This window comes from Hylaeus volcanicus, chromosome 5 (genome assembly GCF_026283585.1).
Source record: "Hylaeus volcanicus isolate JK05 chromosome 5, UHH_iyHylVolc1.0_haploid, whole genome shotgun sequence".
NCBI lineage: Eukaryota > Metazoa > Arthropoda > Insecta > Hymenoptera > Colletidae > Hylaeus > Hylaeus volcanicus.
The window spans coordinates 9,472,742-9,492,028 of NC_071980.1; the positions used below are offsets into that span (position 1 = coordinate 9,472,742).

The 19,287-nt window shown below is 44.0% G+C and overlaps 1 protein-coding gene across 3 annotated transcripts in view; it reads left to right on the top strand.

Annotated features, from left to right (window-relative positions):
- Positions 1-19,287, top strand: part of LOC128877385 (beta-1-syntrophin) — a 323,668-nt gene that overhangs the window by 296,138 nt on the left and 8,243 nt on the right. For all 3 annotated transcript variants that reach the window (XM_054124652.1, XM_054124650.1, XM_054124651.1), the window contains 2 exons: positions 16,764-16,978; positions 18,059-18,276. In XM_054124652.1, coding sequence (XP_053980627.1) covers positions 16,764-16,978; positions 18,059-18,276 — 433 coding nt within the window. The remainder of the gene's footprint in view (positions 1-16,763; positions 16,979-18,058; positions 18,277-19,287) is intronic.

Sequence of the window (19,287 nt, forward strand, 5' to 3'; positions counted from 1 at the left end):
GAGGAACGATCGTCTTCCTCGGATGTCGCGGAACGTTGGGTGAGGAAATTTGTCGGGTCGGAAGTGGACGATAAAGGAAATCGTTATTTAAATGGTCGCGCGATATTTCTCCAGGTAATTAATAACCGAACAAGTTGCCGAAGCTTCGAGGGGTAATTTCGGTGATTACTTTAGCAACGATTACTGTCGAGAGGCGTGCGCGAACGTGATTCCGAAGTTTCCGGTGAACACCGTGCTAAATCGTTAATTACGATCAGCGCGATTAATCACCCCATTGGTGACGACGGCAATTTAAGCGACGCGAGCGATAACGCGTGAGGTGTAAGCACGAAGCAACGGCGATCCCCTTGAAACAATCCCATGGAGAGGTTCTGACGTACTTTTCTTAAAATGCTAATGTTCCTGTCAACGTTACCGTTAAATCAAGTATCTTCCGCCGAGAGTGACATCTGGCAACCATAATTATTTAACGAGAACCGCGCAGTGACCTGTGAGTCGACTCGTAGATACGAACTTTCGGCGTACAAATTTTGTTTGAAAAACAGGATTTCGCGTTAAAAATGATGTAAATTGCGAATAAAAAGCGCGGAGCAGCTCAAAGTTTCGTCGAATCGGATTGGCGGTGCGCGTATTCAAAGTAAATTGAGGCAAAAAGTTCTGTAAAGCGTCGAATTTATCGTTTAATTCACTTTGTCCCCATCAGCGGTGTTGATTTTTATTACAGCGTCGAACGAACTGTTGGGGGAAGGACTCGTTAATTCAACTCCGGTTTTACCGTTAATATAAATATCAATCGGGGGGGAGGGGTGAATTTTAAATATTACTCGCGGGCGATCGTGACAATAATAGACGCCTAACTATCGCGCGACACAATCGCGCTCTCTGTTTGCTCGTACAGTTATACCTCTGGGCGTTTATATTTCCAGCGATTCGTTCGGGCACAATCGAACCGGTTGTCGGCTTTTAATTTTTCATTGGCCGCGCTCGGTTGTTTACATTTTTACTTATTTAGCGCTCGAGCCGCGAGCGAATTGGCCCCGCGCGGTCATCGAGAATATTAATCAACGACCGCCAAGAATCACTTTTCTCGCTCGTTCATTGATTGCGCCGCGTTCGTTGATATTCTGGTCGACGAAATAAATAAATAAAAATACAGACATTCGATTCCCGCGATTGTAGCGAGAGCCATTTGCTTACCTAAGTCGCGACAAAACTGGCGTTAACAACTCAATAGTAGTTTTTAATTTAATGCTAAATTTGTCATAATTCGATAAGTATCTAGTACGTTACCTAACATTTTACTTACTATTTTTAATTTCGATAGAAATGCTTAATATTTACGAAGCGGTATTTCAAAGATTAGTTAGACGATTGAATAGTCAGAGTTAGAATTTTCTATCGTATCTCCTACCGAAATCTTTTAATTTCTAATCTCTCCTCTTATTCGCTGCTCGTTTCGCGAAAGAACACGCACCTGCGAGCGAAACAAGACCGAAATACATATTCAACGAGGAAGCATGACAAACAACCACTTAAACGCCGGTTCAGCCCCTTCGTCCTGCGACACGGTCGCTTATACATGAAACTTTATTCCCCGTGGAAACGACTTCCGTATCAGCGGGGAGAACGGCGCACCGTCTGCCGACAATTTTTTGTCAAAGGACGTCCAGAGTGTAAATAAAGTACACGATAAAGAAATATAAGCGGGTGTCGCATTCTTCGTCGATCGTTCACGCCGATTTTTCCGTTTTCGACTCATTTCTATAGAAATAACCCTATTCTACTTGCTCGACCAAGTCCTGGTCTGTTTACCTTGTCGAGGTAAGGGTTGATATATTCCACTTGTTTAATTAGTTACGGTTTAGACAACGTTGACGTACTCGTCTGATCCATGAGAGTCCTCCACTACTTGGGCTGCGTACTGCTTGCCCGCACAGGCACGGTGTCGTTCTACTAGACGTTCAAAGCGCCTCGCGCGTCTGTCTGTGCACGGCCCGCTTCTACTATTCAGCCGACACACTTCCCTTGTCCGAACGAACGTACGCCTATTCTACTTGTGCCACCTGCACGCGTCATGATACCCAGTGCTGGGAATCTTACTCGTTTGATGCACACACAACCATTCTGGGCAATTTCGGTAAAATATACAGTCAGTCTCATAAATATTCGTACCCTCTATGTCTATCGAAGAAGTCTAAATAATAATAAGTCAAAATAATAGGTTCAATGTTTTCGAATAAATGTTTCATTATAAATACGTACATGGATAAACTTTACATTCGCGTTACGCTTGTTTATAATGACAAATTTATTTGTAAACATCAAACCTATTATTTAATTTAGGCAAATGCCTTCGATAAACATGGAAGGTACGAATATTTATGGGACTGACTTCTTTTCGTGTAAATTTGCACACCTGAATAAACGAATGTTCACAATTTCCACAGCTGAATACAATTTTAATTCGCTCGACTATACATATATTCTAATATTAACGGAGCGTTAAACCAGAAATCTGTTGTCCGTTCGTCAAACAATTCGCCGCGATGTAACGCGGACGCGTTTAACGAAAATCGTGAAAACGACCAGTGGCACGCGGCTCGATAGGATCCGAAGCGACCCATATTTAAAATCAAATCCTGGCATCGAGCGTATCGAACCAGCCAGTCACGCTTCGGACGGTCTCGTCTCGTCTCCCGTTGTATCCATCGCGATAGACATTTATTTTACGGGGCTTTTCGGATTTGACGGATTAGACCGGACCTCCTCGTAGCCGGCGCGCCCGCGAGGATATTAATGCGCGTCCAAAGCGAACGGCAGTGGCACCGAAAGAGAAGGATGGAACTCGATCGGGACAGAGGGGGTTGGCTTGGAAAAAAAAATAAGGGCACGGTGGAAGGTGGGAGGGACGGGGGCGGGGGGCGGGGAAGAAGCGAAGCTAAAAAGTGCGGAGAGATAAGGGTGCTAAGGGCGCCATTCGTCTACCTCGCGACTGACAGCCACGATAAAGTTTCTTTCGCGCCGAACTGCGCCACTGGGGTAGCTTAACGCTGCTCTTCGAGGAAGATCCCGCCAACCCAGGGGCTCGTGCGTCAAGAAGACGGATACCGTGAAAAACGTCCGCTTGGCTTCCGCGTTCGGGGTGGATTTACGTCTCAGAGTGCGTGGGATTTTAAGGGAGACTTAATTGCGCCTCTCTCGACGAACCTCGACCGACGGGATTTTTCAATCCGCCCACTAAAAGGACTCGCTTTAAGAAAGGACGTTAAAACCTTGAAAAATTAGGGGGTAGTCTGGGAAGATTTACGTTCAAGAGTCTGTACGACGTCTCCAGGATGCTGTCATTTCGATTAGATCACCCTCCTTATCGTGTTCAATCTTAAATTATTTCTTCAACTCGACATTTATTGCACTGCTATTCAAATTAATATATTCGCGACCGCTGACGCGAATTCGCGTCACTTCAAATTCGATTTCTGGTTATGACAAAATTATGAAAACTTTTTTATTTTATACACTACATACAGTCAGTCCCATTAATATTCGTACCATCTACGTCTATTGAACAAGTTTGTATATATGTACATCAACATATTTATGCAAGCATGCACTTGGAAACATCGAACCTACCGTTTCATTGAAACAACATGGAGGTTACGAATATTTATGGGGCTAATGATTGATATTTCAAAACATATATTTTAATTTTTATGTTCGCCCTAAGGATACAAATTTGCGATGTCCAGCTTCAGAAAATTATTATTTTTGTCAGTACTCGGTATTAGAAACCTAAAACGAACATATAAGTGTTATAAAAAGAAATGAATGGCACTAACATGTAAGAGTGACCATGGTCAACTACAGCAGCCACTTCCGAAAAACACGAAGGTAAAATTAACATCACGTTAATTACAAAATTATTGGCCTTATTATTGTCGTCGTAATATTTTAACATAAATATACTCTGTAACGCGTCAAAGGGAACCGAGACTCAGTGTAGTCGAAACGTTCGTAATTAATTAAAATAAACGTCGCGGCCGAAACCATCATCGTTTGACAATTTCGAAACACGCCCGAAAGTTCTCGTCGTCCTCGAAAATACACGTAGAGTCCGAGTCGCACGTAAAACCAGGAAAAGTTGCAACGAAAATTCGTTTGCGCGGCGCTCGCCATCGACGCACTGGCCCCGAAAACTCGAGCGTGGCTTATCGGTCTTAAGGGTCGCGTCGCGCGTTTCCGGCTAGAAATATTCAGCTCGTGCCCGCTTCAACTCGCGCGTGGAGCGTATCCACAGGTTGGTAATAGCGCTGTCGGCCCTCGCGAAAATTTCTCTCGCGTCGTTCAACTTTATTTATTATCAACCGGTCGACGCAGGCCGCGACCATCAATTCGGATTAACGCTGGACTCGCCAAGAGTTTTCGGATCACTGTCACTTTTCTCGTTACTATTCGCGTTACCGTTACTGTCACCCGATGAATATGGATTTACGGAAACGGGAAATCGCGCGAATTTGCGACGCGGATGATACCCACCGATTTCCCATGATTTTCCGATTATTCTGTGCTCTGCAACGGACACGGCTATTAATGGAATTATGAACACCTTAATGCACTGCTCTTTTCCACGTAAATAGGATCCAGAATCGTATAGATTACGTTGGTATGTTTAGTAGGTTAAATATAGTCACAATTATTCGCCCCCATGATTCATTTATTTCCTCGACGTGCAATCCGCAAGTTTTTCGACAAGCTTCCATTTGGATTTAATTCTGAAAGAAGCAATTCGGCCTAACTGAACTACGCGTTGGAGCCAAAAGACTAACATTCCCTGGAACGGCCTGGATTGGAAGTGAAATTTACGAAATCGCGACACAATTGATCGTTATCGAACACCCACACCGCGTCGCGGAGGCAACAAGGTAAACACCTACAGGGAAAACAAACGGACGCCCACGCGTCTAGCGTCGAAATTGCGTTCGACACAGGCCTCTCGCCCCCTCCTTTCCTTTTTCATTCAATAAAGAGAAGTAACCGTCGAAGTGTGCCGCGGACGAAAAGGGGTTCGTTCCATTTGTGGATTTTCCATTCTGTCCGTTCTTGAGCCCGTGCTTTCACCCTTTCTACGCGCGTGTCCGCGTCTCTGGCGTTCCCTTTTTTCGCTCTCTTTCCCTCCCGGAAGAAACTCGATGGCCTTTTTCGCGGTGGCCGGAAGGAAAGTGCCAGGAGCAGGGAGAGAGAGAGCGAACGAAAAGAAACGCATGGCTCGCTGAAACCCCGGAGGGAGAAAATATTTCCACGAGGTTCGTAATTTGTAGAATCGCTGCTGAAACGGCAGATCCGACGCAGCCTCGAATAGTCGAAATTTGCCAGACTTCGATCTTTTCGATCAAGCCTCCGAGTGTAGCCTTTCACGTAATTGAGGATCGTGAATCTTTCGCTTCCTTTTTCGTTGAAAAAAAAGCACCCTTGACGTTTGTTTCACGATCGTTGTAACACGTAACATGTTACAGTTACATGAAATTAAACGATAGGTTTGATGTTTCCAGATAAGTTTCTCGTTATACGCATATACACAAGTGTAAAGTTTATCGATGGATATATTTATAATGAAACATTTAATTGAAAAAATCGAACCTATTGTTTAATTTAGACAAACCTCTTTAATGGACATAAAGGGTACGAATATTTATGGAACCGACTGTCAATAACTAATCAAAATTTGCGATTAGTGGTCGTGAAATAGTAGAATGTTATAATGGAAGAATACGAGCAAAGTTTTTTTTTAATTATCGGGAAACAGTTTTCGTTCGCTTGAAATTCGAGTACAATGTAATCGAACGAAGGATCGATGTAATCTTTCGCGTAATTGGAAATCGTGGATCTATATATTTCGGTGAATAAAGAAAAGTTCGCGACGTTTACATAGTCTGATTTAATTGAAAAACAGACTGTATCCTTGATAGTATATTTAGTTATGTGTCGGCGAAAATAGCCCCGACTATTGGAGTTGGATAATGCTATACTATCGATTGCCTATGTTTGTACGATAATAAATTCTCCCGAATGACACGGAAGTCGTACACAAAAATTCAATAATACACTCGAAGGGTGTCGCAATGTCGCCCATATCCCAGACGAGAGCATGTTTTTTTTTTATTTTAAAATGTCGCCTTTGACTTTTTAAAAATTTCGCCACGCGTTTCCAGTCGAGTTCCATCTCTGGCTTCCATTAAAGCTCCATTTCTATTCAGGTTGTACTTAACGTCTCGCCTATTTCATACTTTTTTACGCGATATTTAAACTCTGTTTAAATTCTACCTTTCGTTGTTTCCCATTTCATATCTACGCTCCCGTACAGTATTCTACTCCCCAACGTTCCACCGCGGCAATTTCCGCGCGGTATTCGCATTTTATTTAAATTCCGCTCCCACCTGTTCCCGATGCAATTTCTATCCGTCTATATATTCCGAGAGCGGATCCTCTCGTGCGTCCATTCGGATCCTATTTTCCACTTAATTTCTATCTGAACTCCGCCTTATTTATATTCTACTCGGCTTCCATTTCTATCAGTTCCCGCCGGGTGCAGCTACTTAACGAGATTATATCTACGCTCCCTTAAACCGTTTAAATTGTTTTCCAATCGCGCGATTAAACCGCTCGTGTAGCGCAGCTTTCGTGGTATACGTCCGAGGATTTCAATCTTCCGTTACACGATCGATCGACGATCTTACGACTCCCTCTACTCTCCCGCAATCTTCCTTGCGCGTAATTCGTTGTCGAACGATCCGTCCCACATTTCCTTCATAATCGATGCTCTTAACGAGTGCCGGTACCGTTAACAATACCTCGAGTATCAATTCAACCGATGCAATTTCGTGCCTGAAAGATAATATTGTCCGTGAAGTGATCGTTCCCCGTTTCGTCTCGATTACAATTACGACGAGATCGTTTATTTTAAATGCATCTCGGTTTCTCATTTAGCAGCAATCGATCACTCGTTCGAGGGGCTGGGTCTTAGTAGGTCTTCAATTTTAGCGCGTTACTACGCTCGAGGAAATTTCGTTCCCATTTACGGATCTTTCGCTTTGTCTCACCTAATAATTTTATTAACACATTCGCGACCGGCAGATATTTTTACGAGTACCGACGACAATAATAGAATTCTGAAGCTGTGCATCGCAAATTTGTATCGCTAGGACATAGATAAAAGTTAGAAAATATGTTTCGAAATATCATTGTTGTAAATACAGTCAGACCCATAAATATTCGTACCTTCTATGTCTATTAAAGAAATCTGTCTAAATTAAATGATAAGTTTTCAAATAAATTATTCGTTATAGATACATATGAGCGTAAAGTTTATTCATGTATATATTTAAGAAACATTTATGAAACATTTATTTGAAAATATCAAACCTATCAATTAATTTAGACGGATTTCTTCAATAGACCTAGAAGGTACGAATATTTATGGGATTGGCTGTATATTACTCAATGTTTTCTTCGCTTCCATTCGTAGATCGTTAAATCACACCTAAAGTAAGACCTACCGAGGTGTAGTAAAATTTCCGACAATTTTCGAACAGGCGGATTAAATACATCAAAGCTCTCCGAAGATCGCGGATTTAATAAACGTCAACCGGAGGGATAGGGAATCCCATAAAGCAGAGCAATCGCGAAATAAAAGGGCGGAAGGGAAAGGTTCGCGGCTTAAAGTCGCAAGTTAACGTCGCTGGTTTAATTCTCCGGCCACTTCTCTTCCCGGCTCCTCGTTCCTCCGTTCGCTTTCGTTCTTTTTTCTTCCTCCGCCAACCCCCCATCATCCGAGATTCCTTTAACGCGAGGAGACGTCCGTTTGTTTGTCGCGGCGACGGAGGGGAAAAGAAAGTTAAGCGTGGCATAAACGCGGATCAGTTTTACGCGAAAAGTTTACTCCATTCGAAAGGGAGTCGCGCGGCTCTCAAACGAAATTGGATTTTCATCGCAAACAGAGGGCCCCGGTTAATTCGCTCGTTTCTTTGTCTCGATTTTAGTTCCGCCCGGGACGATGTTATGAAATGGAGTTATGGTAATCTCGATTCTCGCGACGAGGAACGAGAAAAGAGCCGCGGCACGAGAGGGAAGGGAATTCAACGTTTCCGACTCGTTAATCTTCATACGAACTCTAACGCTCAAACAATTGCTCCGACGCTAAGTGTCGCATTGAACGCGACTCAAACGATATTTACACGGATACAGACTTGCGGGTTCGACTATTGGCCATGTTGAGAGGCAAGGACATATTGAAATCAGTTTTTTTCGCAAGTCCACTTATTCATTCTTAACCCTTTGAGTGCTAAATACTCATTGTCAAAGCTACTCACGCGAACGGTCGCGCCTAGCAGTTGTGGTTGCCGTGAACGGAATTCTTTTGTAATTAATTAATTGAACTTAATAAATATAACAGATAACTCTACGGGCCTGTATAACTTTCATGTCATATGCTAATACGTCGGCATTTTACCAAATAATTTTAGTCTTTCCACAAGATGACGTATATGTCTTAAGGTCGATTCAGACTATACGACACGGACCGGTACAACGACACATACCGGCACCGACACGACAAAACATTAAAACACGTGTTTTAATGGAAGTATTCGCACTTAACAGACACCGACCTGAACGTTTCGTCAACGGTAATAGCGTGAATAGTTCCATTAAAACGCGTGTTTTAATGTTTTGTCGTGTCGGTGCCGGTCCGTGTCGTATAGTCTGAATCGACCTTTAACAATATAATATCTCTGATAACAAATAACAATCTAGGTAATGGTTGACAGCACCATCGATTGAATCGAAGAGGACCAGGGTTAGAAATGCTCGATGAGACGTCGCGTATTAATTAAATTCAATTCGATTCGAGCGAAGCCGACATGCGAGGTACGCAAATATTAAGCGAGCCCGGCGGATCCCAACGACGAGCAAGAAAATGGCCGAGTCTTTGAAATATCTGGAGCAGCCCGTCCGCCAGCGAGAGGACGTGCGATTCGATCGGCGAATCTCGAATCTCCCCGGGACCGAAGGCGATTCGATAAATTACCGTTCCCGGGGAATATATCTCTTTTTCTCTGACCAGCTTCTTTGGCCGAATGCGGTGCAGCCGGCGCTGCGGTTATACTTCTTCGTTTTGCGCCACGCTTTCGAGCGCTACGGAAACCTCCGAACTAAGAGGAGACGACTGCTTCGGAGCCTTTTAAATAATCAATTTTTTCGCGGTGTGTTTTCCACTTACGTTGAACGCTTTCTCTAAACGTCTGTACACGAGAAACGTCAGAATTCAGAGCGTGAGAGAAAAGTGGTTCTTCGTAAATTTTCAGGGAACTCCAGCGATTTTCGAGAAAGTACATTAATTTCGCTAAGTGGTTAGCGAACAATGTCAATTGTTGCAACTTTAATAAAAGTTTGATAATTTGTATTATATGAGCCGTTCGTTGCATAAATTGATTAACTTCGTAAAACGAAAAGTTGACAAATGCGATGAAATAATGTACAAATAATAATAATAATAATAATAATAATAATGCGATGTATGTTCCCAATTAAGTGGGACATCCTTTAGAAAAGTTATTCTAAATATAAAAAATTACTATACCAAGTGCTTGGACACTTAAGTTTAAGATTTTTCAAAAAGTGGAGTTAATCGATTCGTGTAGTGAACGACTCGTATATTACATTTATAAAATTCGGAATGGGTCGATATACCCTCAATAGTTTTCTCACCTGAAAACCAAACCCACTTCTTCATTTCTTGTAAAAGTGTTTTCGTTCTCGAGATTCAAGAGTAATAAATTAAGATAAAACGAATAGAGAGGTGGAATGAGAGAGGTCAACGGTGATTGGAAAAGGGAAGAGATCGAGAATGGAGGTAACAGAGTGGAAAGAGCACGAATGCAGGTGAGTTACAGGTCAGATGCGAGCAAGGAGCGTGAAAGATGGAGTTTCGATAATCGAACGGTGAACCAGATCAATTAAAGCCCCCGGGGTGGGCATTAATTATTGAAGGTGTCGTCGACAGTTTCCTATCGCACGTGCGATCGAAGCGCAATATTCGGGACGAGTTCAGGATTTTCGCCTGCAGACTTGTCTGCTTCCCTCTCGTCTTTCTCTACGTTTCTCGTCCTTTATACGATCGCGTGGAAACGATTTTCATCCCATTCGCGTCGAAGAATCTATCTCTTCTAAATAAAGAGCTGCGACTAATATTCTCAGCACGCGCCAATGTTAAAAATGATTAAAAGATCGCGAAATATAGGCAAGCCCGTCGAGCGAGACAAATGTGTTTTGATACATCAATTTTAGATTAAATTAATTCATTGTATTCGTCGTCAAAAAAGGAATATCTCTGTGTAAAATGTATGATTTTTTTTTTGTACAGCGCCAATGAGCATTATATGTTTCATTTAGAAATACAAACAACGAGAAACATCAAAATTCGAGGATTTCCATTTTGCACAACAAGGTCCCGTTAATTAAAGAATTGTATGTGAGAACGAAACGTGTAGGTATTTCGAATGCCCTTAGCGCTGAACGGACTGAATATTCGATGCAAATTCTATGGCATCGAAAGAGAGTATGTTCTTGTTTTTATCATTCAATTAAGCCAGTGAAATCAGATATACAGTTCGTTTTCATAAACTCCAGATCTTTTAATTAAATTTACTTCGTACACGTGACGGGCATTGTTAATAATTCGTGACATTTTCAATGAAACATGATCAACATTCGCTCTTTGGTAAAAATATAAACTAAGAAGTTCATAAATAAAATGAGACGATTGACTCGAGTAACGCGTCCCAACAGAGGGGAACAAATAATCGTAGAAAATAATCGCGGAGATTAATCTTCTAGCCAGGATCACGGCCCCGGAATTCACGCCGCGGTAAAGTCATTTTGGAAACGTGTAATTAAGTATGATGTAATATATTAAAACCGGAAGCTCTCGATCATGTAAATTCCGGTAATAAAATTACCCAAGGAAATTATTGCAAGAGTTAAATCGCGTTTCCAGTTACAAAGTGATGCAGCGACCAATGGTCAAACTCGTAGGAAATATTAATAACGCATATTGCATATTTCAATGTAATTTACATCGAAATTTCTTGATTAATAATCGACCGTGATTAACTTGGACGAGTTCAAACCGGGCACTTCGTGATTTCCAGCAAGTACCATTGCGCGAAAACGCGAGGCTGCTGGACGATCTCGCGTTTACACGAAAACTAGGTCCGCGTTTTATACGAGGCGCAATTTTGTTGCGTGCTTATTACCGTTAAACAACTTGTTTGGTGTAAGCTTCCAGCGATGCACCGTGCATCCAATTATAACGTTAACAACGTGCTGGAAAACGTAACAGAATTTACAAGCTCCATTTTTAACGGCAACGCACGCCGAGGGAAGATGCATGGCCCTCTTTCGAAATTGAATTGCTCGGAAAAGACCTCGTTCGACTTCACTTTCCGCGGCATTTTCCGCTAGACTCGGGCCGAAAAATACACGTATTACGTTTAGGAAAAGTCCTTAGACAAAAAGTTTCTACATTGATGCATATTAATGTGGGTTGACATTATCCTCTGCATGTTGTCATTAACACTAAATCTATCGACGTTCATTTCTAACTATGTCTATCGTGATGAGACAAATGATTAGTCTTAGAGACACATTTTTCAATCAAGTGCAAAACCAGTAGAGAAAGTGTTACGCACTAAATGACGTTCGTTACATTGCTTTACATTCTCTTGATCTTCATCGAACTTTTCTGTGTGCTCTCTAATAAAGAGTGAGTGAGTGAGCCTTATTCATAAGAGAGTGAAGTCGTATAATTTGATCGTTACGCCTAATGTGCCAGGCTTTCGTTTGTTCCTTTTTTAGATTCACTCTTTTTATAATTCCCTGACATCCATATCAGGGATGTCAGTAGTTTGTTGGAGCTCACTGGTCTCCCTCTAGCTCGGATACCTCGGGTTCGCTAATCCCGTACTGTAGCTACGATCAAACGTATCTACAGCCCCTGAGGGCTCCTTCGAACCTATATAATACCCTCCCTGTCCATCCCGAAACCTTTCCAAAATTAATCGTACGAATCGGCTCATGACTCCCTCCTATCGTTGAGTTTTACCTATGAATCCAAATATAACTCGAGTCGCAGAGACCACCCCCTAATTATTCTTCCTTGAAACGCCCGAACCCAACGAGAATCAGGCGAAACCGTCGGACATAGTGGTCCGCGCGAGGAACGAATTTTTCACAGGGCAAATTGGATTCCCCGTGAACCGATTATCGAGCCATTATTCGACCACCGAGCCAAGCAACGTTCTCGACGGTGTGACGTTTTCAGAAAGTTTGCTCGGTCGACGAGGTGAGTTCCGTGCACTCGAATCCACTTTTCGCGAGCGCCAAAACGAAGAAACCGAACGGTAGATAAAGTAAAAGGGGAAGTCGGAGGTGGATGAAAAGGGGTGAACGGGAAGAAAGCACCGAAAAGCTATTTCCGGTCGAAAGGGTCCGTGTATCGGGCCCGTGGAACCTACGAAATGGCCGACTTAAGGAAGTTTTACTGCGAGACAAACCGGAAGTGATTCGGCAACGACCGAAACACTTCTTTCTCGGTCGAGGGCGCGGGGGTTGGAAGAAAGTTTGCTCCCTTTGGCTTCCGCTTCGTTCCTTTTCGCCGGGATTACGGACCTCGGACGAACATCCATTCTCGTTTAACGCCTTTATTTACCGACGGCTGCTTTCCCTTCCTCTTCCCGGAGTGGCCTCCTTTCTCCCTCTTAAGTTGTATATTTCTCTTTTGCCCTCGTGGCTTCTCGCCGCACCGGGCCATTTTTCTACTCGCTTCTTTTCGTTGGTTCCTCTCCTTCGGCGCTCGATTATCGACACACGAGCAGCGTGCGTTAAAGGGTTATATACAGTCGGACACTCGGGCACAGGGGTGCGCAACCCTTCTTCTCTATAAGATGAAATCTTTACTCAAAACCCGAGTTTTTGCTTTCATCGCGTACTAGCCTTTCCTTTAAATGTCGAAAGCACACGTTTCTAATACGTTGAAATAGTTAAATCGAAATGAAAATAAATCGAAACTGGTCAATCAGAACGCAATAATTTTAAAGAAATTATGTTCGAATCGAAGCAATGAAAATATTAAAAATCTAATGCAACGTTGTGCGAGAATTTCGAAACAATTACTGACTTACAATTCAAACTTTCAGAGGTTCAAGATTTCGAACGAACGAACATTTAAATTTTTATTCGCGTAGATGATTAATTACGATTTCGAACGAATGGAAATAAGAGTTTGGTAAACGGTATATTACGGACCATCGAAGTTTATCCCGATCGGCCTCTTCAGAGGCATTGTCAGTCGAAACTGCATCGCGTCGAGTTCTGGGAAGCTGCTCGAACCGCCTCGGGAGGCTGTTGAAAGATGAGATTACGAAGAGAGTAAGATGCGACAAAGACTTCTTTGATATCGCCCCCGAGGACAGGCTGTACGTCAAATTAAACTCGTTCATGACAGACCAAACACTTTTTTAAAGGGTACTTCGAGCGGCTGTCTCCGCGCGGACGTTGATGTAGCGGATAAAATATTGTAAAAAGTAATCTCCGAAGCCGTGAAATTCATCATAATGTGAAGTACTTGCGCGTACCTTCATCGCCGCGACGGACGGGGTAAACTTTTAAGTAATTTTTTAAACGTCAAACTGTACAATTTTAACAAAGGCACTCGGTGTATCTTACTTGCGAAGCACCGTCATTTTTTAAATTCTCGATCGTTATCTTTATTTTACAGTCACGAAAGAATGCAAACGTTCCTTAAGAGTGTCTTTTAGGACATTGAAAAAATTACTCAAAGCAAAATTCAAAAGTTTCTCTTCAAAGAGTTCTCAATGATACGTACCCTCTGAATTCTCCTAAGCAGACATACCCTCTTAAAGTAGTTTTCAAGTGGATGAATTTAATCAGGATTTCGATAAAACTTCACTTGATTATTTTTTGACTAAGTATGAATGGTATGAGCCTATTTCGATGTAAATTGACCAAGCTAATTTGATGAAAAACGATATAAAAGTTTTGTATTTTAAGATACACCCTTCATGTGAATTTGTTCAATTTAAATCGAAATGCAATTTAGAAAAGTTGTGCAGTAACAGTCAGCGTTGTTGTCGTAATCATTTCCCGAGTATTACGAATACACACGTAGACATACATATTGATTTATTCTAGTCGCGTGTGAGAGCAATAAGACTGTGCGTTTATAAAAGTTTCCAATTGTATTTTGGAACGTGACTATCTCGAAACAACTACCTTAAATATATCACGAAACGAGAAGTGTTTGGGGAAACGCTGGCGTTCGGTAAATGTTCGAAACCGATCCACCCAGCTAGCATCGGAATGGAAGATAAAAGAATCGACGAACAGGTTCTAAGTACCCCGATCGTCCTAAATTGCCGCTGCCTACAGCCGCAGACTCCCGACAGGGTGATTTACATCGTTGAAAAATCTGTTTTTCTTTCGTGTACGGGGGTCCTGACGCGAAACGATCGAAATTCAAATACACGATCGCCGGCCACAATCGCAGGATCATTACTATTCTCAGCCCGTTGCATCCATCGCGACGCGCGAACCTTAATGCATTCGCCACTCCCGTAATTCTCTCACGAAGCCCGCGTGCCATCGCCGCCAACCCCTTCGCCACCAACCCTCCTGCTCCCGCGTCACGGAAACTTTCCCGTTTCGAGGCATCGACTATCAGAAGTGGAAAACGCTTCCAGGCCTGGGAAAAGCCGTCGAACGCGATCCGGAGGGAGCGGTACAGCTCGGGGATTGCACCCGCAGGAACTCATACGTTATTCGTCGCGCACGCCGTCGCCCAATGTAACGGGTGGCCGCGAACAATCCGTCCAACTGCTGGCAACCGACGAACGAACTCGGTTGCAACGATCCCAACTCGCGCTTGACGCATCGCGAGGCGCATCCGCAATTTTTCTATCGAACCTTGATCTTCGTTGAACTTTTCACTGCGATGTCCGCTTCTATCACAGAGAAACAACTTGGTCTTACTCGATTGGTGAAGACCAAGGATAACAGACGGCCACTGGTGCTTCGTTGAAGCTTTGTGATCACAGTGTGTATTTAAAATCAAAATGCCAAAAAACTTTCTACAACTCTACGTACGATCGATGTAGAATATCTTAACGTAGGATTTCGTCCGCATCCAAAAAACACAAAAACCGGTGGATCTTTGAAGAAATTTTACGCTCTGCTGTTCCCTTAATTTCCCATTTTACAGCACCTCCGCCGCGGTGGTACCAACCGTACCGAAAATTGCTCCCAAACCCGATCGAATGCCATCGAAGGAACCATCAATTACCCTAACCGATGTCGAAACTTTCTTTCTGGAAATTTCACGCGACATCGGCACCGGTAATCCCGCGGGCCGCGACGAGGGCGCAATTTCGTCCTGCCCATTATCCCGGCGGCCGTGTTTTTCTCCTTTTCGCCGCGGCGTCGTCGGACACGGCATTTTTTCCAGTGTCCCTCCGAAAAAATCTATAAATCTCGCGCGTGAGCCGGCGCGTACGTCAGGACCATTCGTCAGCGGGCAGATTGCAGCCGGGGCTAGATTTTGCCTGGCCGTGGGGGTGGTCGAAAAAGGCTGGCCGACCCTCCCGGTTGCGGTCGTCGGGGCGGCCGCGTCCCCGCGCGCAATAAAGCCGCGAGCGATTTTTACGATCGAGGCCGGATTGCATGACGAGGTAATTTACCTTCCAAGAGAATATCTCGACACGCTGACGCGGTGGTTACGTGTCGAGCCGAGCCACTTCAACCCCATCGACGCGAAACCCGCGGCTTTTCCACCCCTGCGGCACTCCTGCCGACGATTTCACCGCGCCGCGACGAGCGTCGTCAGACGATGGCCTCTTAGACGCGGCTCTCGATACCTGCCGGCGTTCGCCCCTTTGTTCTGGCGTCGATTGCTATTGCTGCAGGATCTGGCTTCTATTCTCCGACTGCATCGATTAAATTTCCTGGCACCATGCATGTACTATTCAGAGGCTGTTCTTTGATAGGATGGCAGGGATTCGATTCGCAAAATAAATGGATGTCGGAATTAAACAAATGGTGGTCACAAAAATGGACGACTCGAAAGGAAGGCGTCGTTTCGTGTTCTATTGGAAGGTTGTTGCTTAGTAAAATGGCAAAGATTCGATGCGCAAGATAAATGGGGGATGTGAAAATTAAAAAAGTGGTGCTTAAAAAAAATAGACAACTTGAAATGAGGGTATGACTTCATGTTCTGTCGGGGGTTGTTTAGTAAGATGGAAAGGATTCGATTCGCAAAATAAATGGATGTCGGAATTAAACAAATGGTGGTCACAAAAATGGACGACTCGAAAGGAAGGCGTCGTTCCGTGTTCTATTGGAAGGTTGTTGCTTAGTAAAATGGCAAAGATTCGATGCGCGAGATAAATGGGGGATGTGGAAATTAAAAAAGTAGTGCCTAAAAAAAATAGACAACTTGAAATGAGGGTATGACTTCATGTTCTGTCGGGGGTTGTTTAGTAAGATGGAAAGGATTCGATTCGCAAAATAAATGGGCATGTCGAAATTAAACAGATTATGCTTAAAGAAATGGACGACTTGAAATAAAAACGTCACGTTGTACATTCCTCGTGACTGTTCGCAGTGCCCTAACGCGAGCTATCGTTTTGGATTGTTTTCAGATTGGTCTCGTCGCCGACAAGATCGAACGAGGCGGCGAGCAGCAGTAGCGGCGCGGCGCAGCACGCCGCGACGTTCGCGGTGCGGGTGGGCACGATCGACGGGGTCGTAACGCATCATCTTCGAGCAGAGACGAGGAGGGACTTGGCGGCCTGGGCCAGAGCGATCGTTCAGGGCTGTCACGCGGCTGCTCACTCCTTGCGCGAATACACCGTTCGTGAGTAAACTCAACTTTCTTCTCTACTATTGATATCCTCGCAACGTCTTACTATGAGTCTTTATCTACTTTTATCTACCTGAAATTCGTCTTCGTGGAACAAGAGAAGAGAAATGACAAAATAATTGAATGGAAAGAGAAGAAGACGACGACGAGACTTCTCGAAAAAAGGAGTAATGGCAAATAAAGGGTGTAATTAATTGTACCACCAAATTCCATGCATCGATCAACCTGTCCCCGTCCTTCCCCCTTGGGGGGAGGGATGGCAAACAAATATTTTCCTGTTTTGTTTTCGAGCGTAATCGTTCGTTCCACGGCTCGAGCGTCCCGTGTACGCGCTCGAACGTGAAATAAAGTGAAAGAGAAAAACAACCGGGATCGCGCGCGCATACATCTTCCCGGAGGAAAGGGAACAGGCTCGGACCGGGATATATTCCGATCCTCCTCGTTGTTCTCCACGGACGAGGAGCGCGTCGCGCGCCCGTTCGCTTCGATGAATTTTAATTTCTTTTCACCGTGAACGAACGACAATAATAAATCGAGATTAATGCTCGACGCGGACCCGTTCTACGCGCGCCTTTTCCCATCGCGACTCGTCGAATCCATCGATCACCGAACGATCGTAGATCTCGCCGGAGGTGGCGAATAGACTTGGAAAAACTGCGAAAAAGAATGTCGCGAGGGCATCTAAATTCTCAACTTGCTTCGTTCACGAGGAATCGTAGTTGTTAGAATCAACGGGTTCGATGCACGTATCGAGATTGCAATTAGATCATTGTAATTAGGGACAGAAGGAGTCAAATCAATTTTCTGTTAGAATAATTGTCTCTATGAATTGCAGTAGAGGCAGTGATGATAACTACAAATGAAACTGGGATGGTGAATTCAAACCGAAATAATGAATCACTCGTATGATTCGTATTTAATCAACGAACAATCGAGCAAAGTTTTGTTCAAATCCTACAATAATTAAATTCATGGAACAACTACCTTAATCGATCGAATTTATGCGACACGGGTGCAAAGTGCAAGACCGCAAGTGCATCTTTCGTAAATGTGCCTGTCTTTTGCGTTTTCAAGGCTGCACGTGGCAAGGAAAGGCTTGCCAGCTGGTCGTCAACCACGAGGACGGTTTCGCGTTGTACGCGGCCGGCACAAGGGGCGTAGGCGGAAACGGCGTTAGTCCTGGCTCACCCCCTGCACCCTTATGGAGAAGATCCTTCGACAAACTGAGAATGTCCGCCGACGATGGGGCGCGACTGCTGTGGCTCGACTTCGGCGGAGAGGATGGAGAGATTGTGAGTTGCATCGACGAACGTCTACTTTAACGATTTCAACCCTTAAGAGTTCTATTTATAAGAAAAAAGATTCTAGAAATATATTCGATCATGGAATCATATGATTAATCTATTCCTTAGTTTTTCTTCATCGGTAAACTGATTACTATCTTGGAACGAAACTTTAAGGGATGAAACACCTACGACTGCCTTATCGCGTTGATAATTTAACTCTGATATAAAGGAACAATTGCTTCAATAAAAGTTCCATGGGACTGTACCTGTGTCCGAGACTCTACTTGGAGGTGATTGGTCCTTCTTTCGCACCCCTATCCTTACACCCCGAAACCAAAATTTGACGAAAAACTGCTTCCTGGAGCAGACGAGACCGATAATGCCGCAACAAACGGAATCGCGATCGAAACGTCGACCATTGTGAGAAGAAAGCGGCTGTTCCTTTATTAGCGAGCCAAGTATTGAGAATTTTAATTGACTCGGCGCAGACATCGAGATTGTTATCATCGACGGGCGCGCGCCCGCCCGCACCTACCCTCAAGAGGGGCTGCGCACGGAGTAATCTCATTGTGCTCGTCACTTTCAAAGAGCCTTCTCGACGGGGACGATGCCGGAAATACGTATTTTACATCTTCCCCGAACACTGTCGTCCGGTACCGTTCAATGGCCATTCATAACTGGGGCGGTTAGGGGTGGAGAAGAAGGCATCGAAGAAGAGTTTCCCGCGACAGACGTCTCGATGGAAAAATTATTCCGCTCTCGAGCAGCCTGAAATGAAGCTGCAAAAGAATCCCCACCGGAATCGTTCCCTCTTGGAATTTTTATTAAGCTCAACGATGACTTGAGCGGTTCGATCTGAGGCCATTCGATATCCCTAGAATATGTTCGCGATAGGAAAAAACAAACAAGCGACGGGAAGGACCGTTCCCCCGACCATAAGGAGACTTTATTGTTCCGTTTGGACGCGTTCCACCGCGAATACGTTGGTCGCGATGTCACCCAGAAATGTGTGACAGG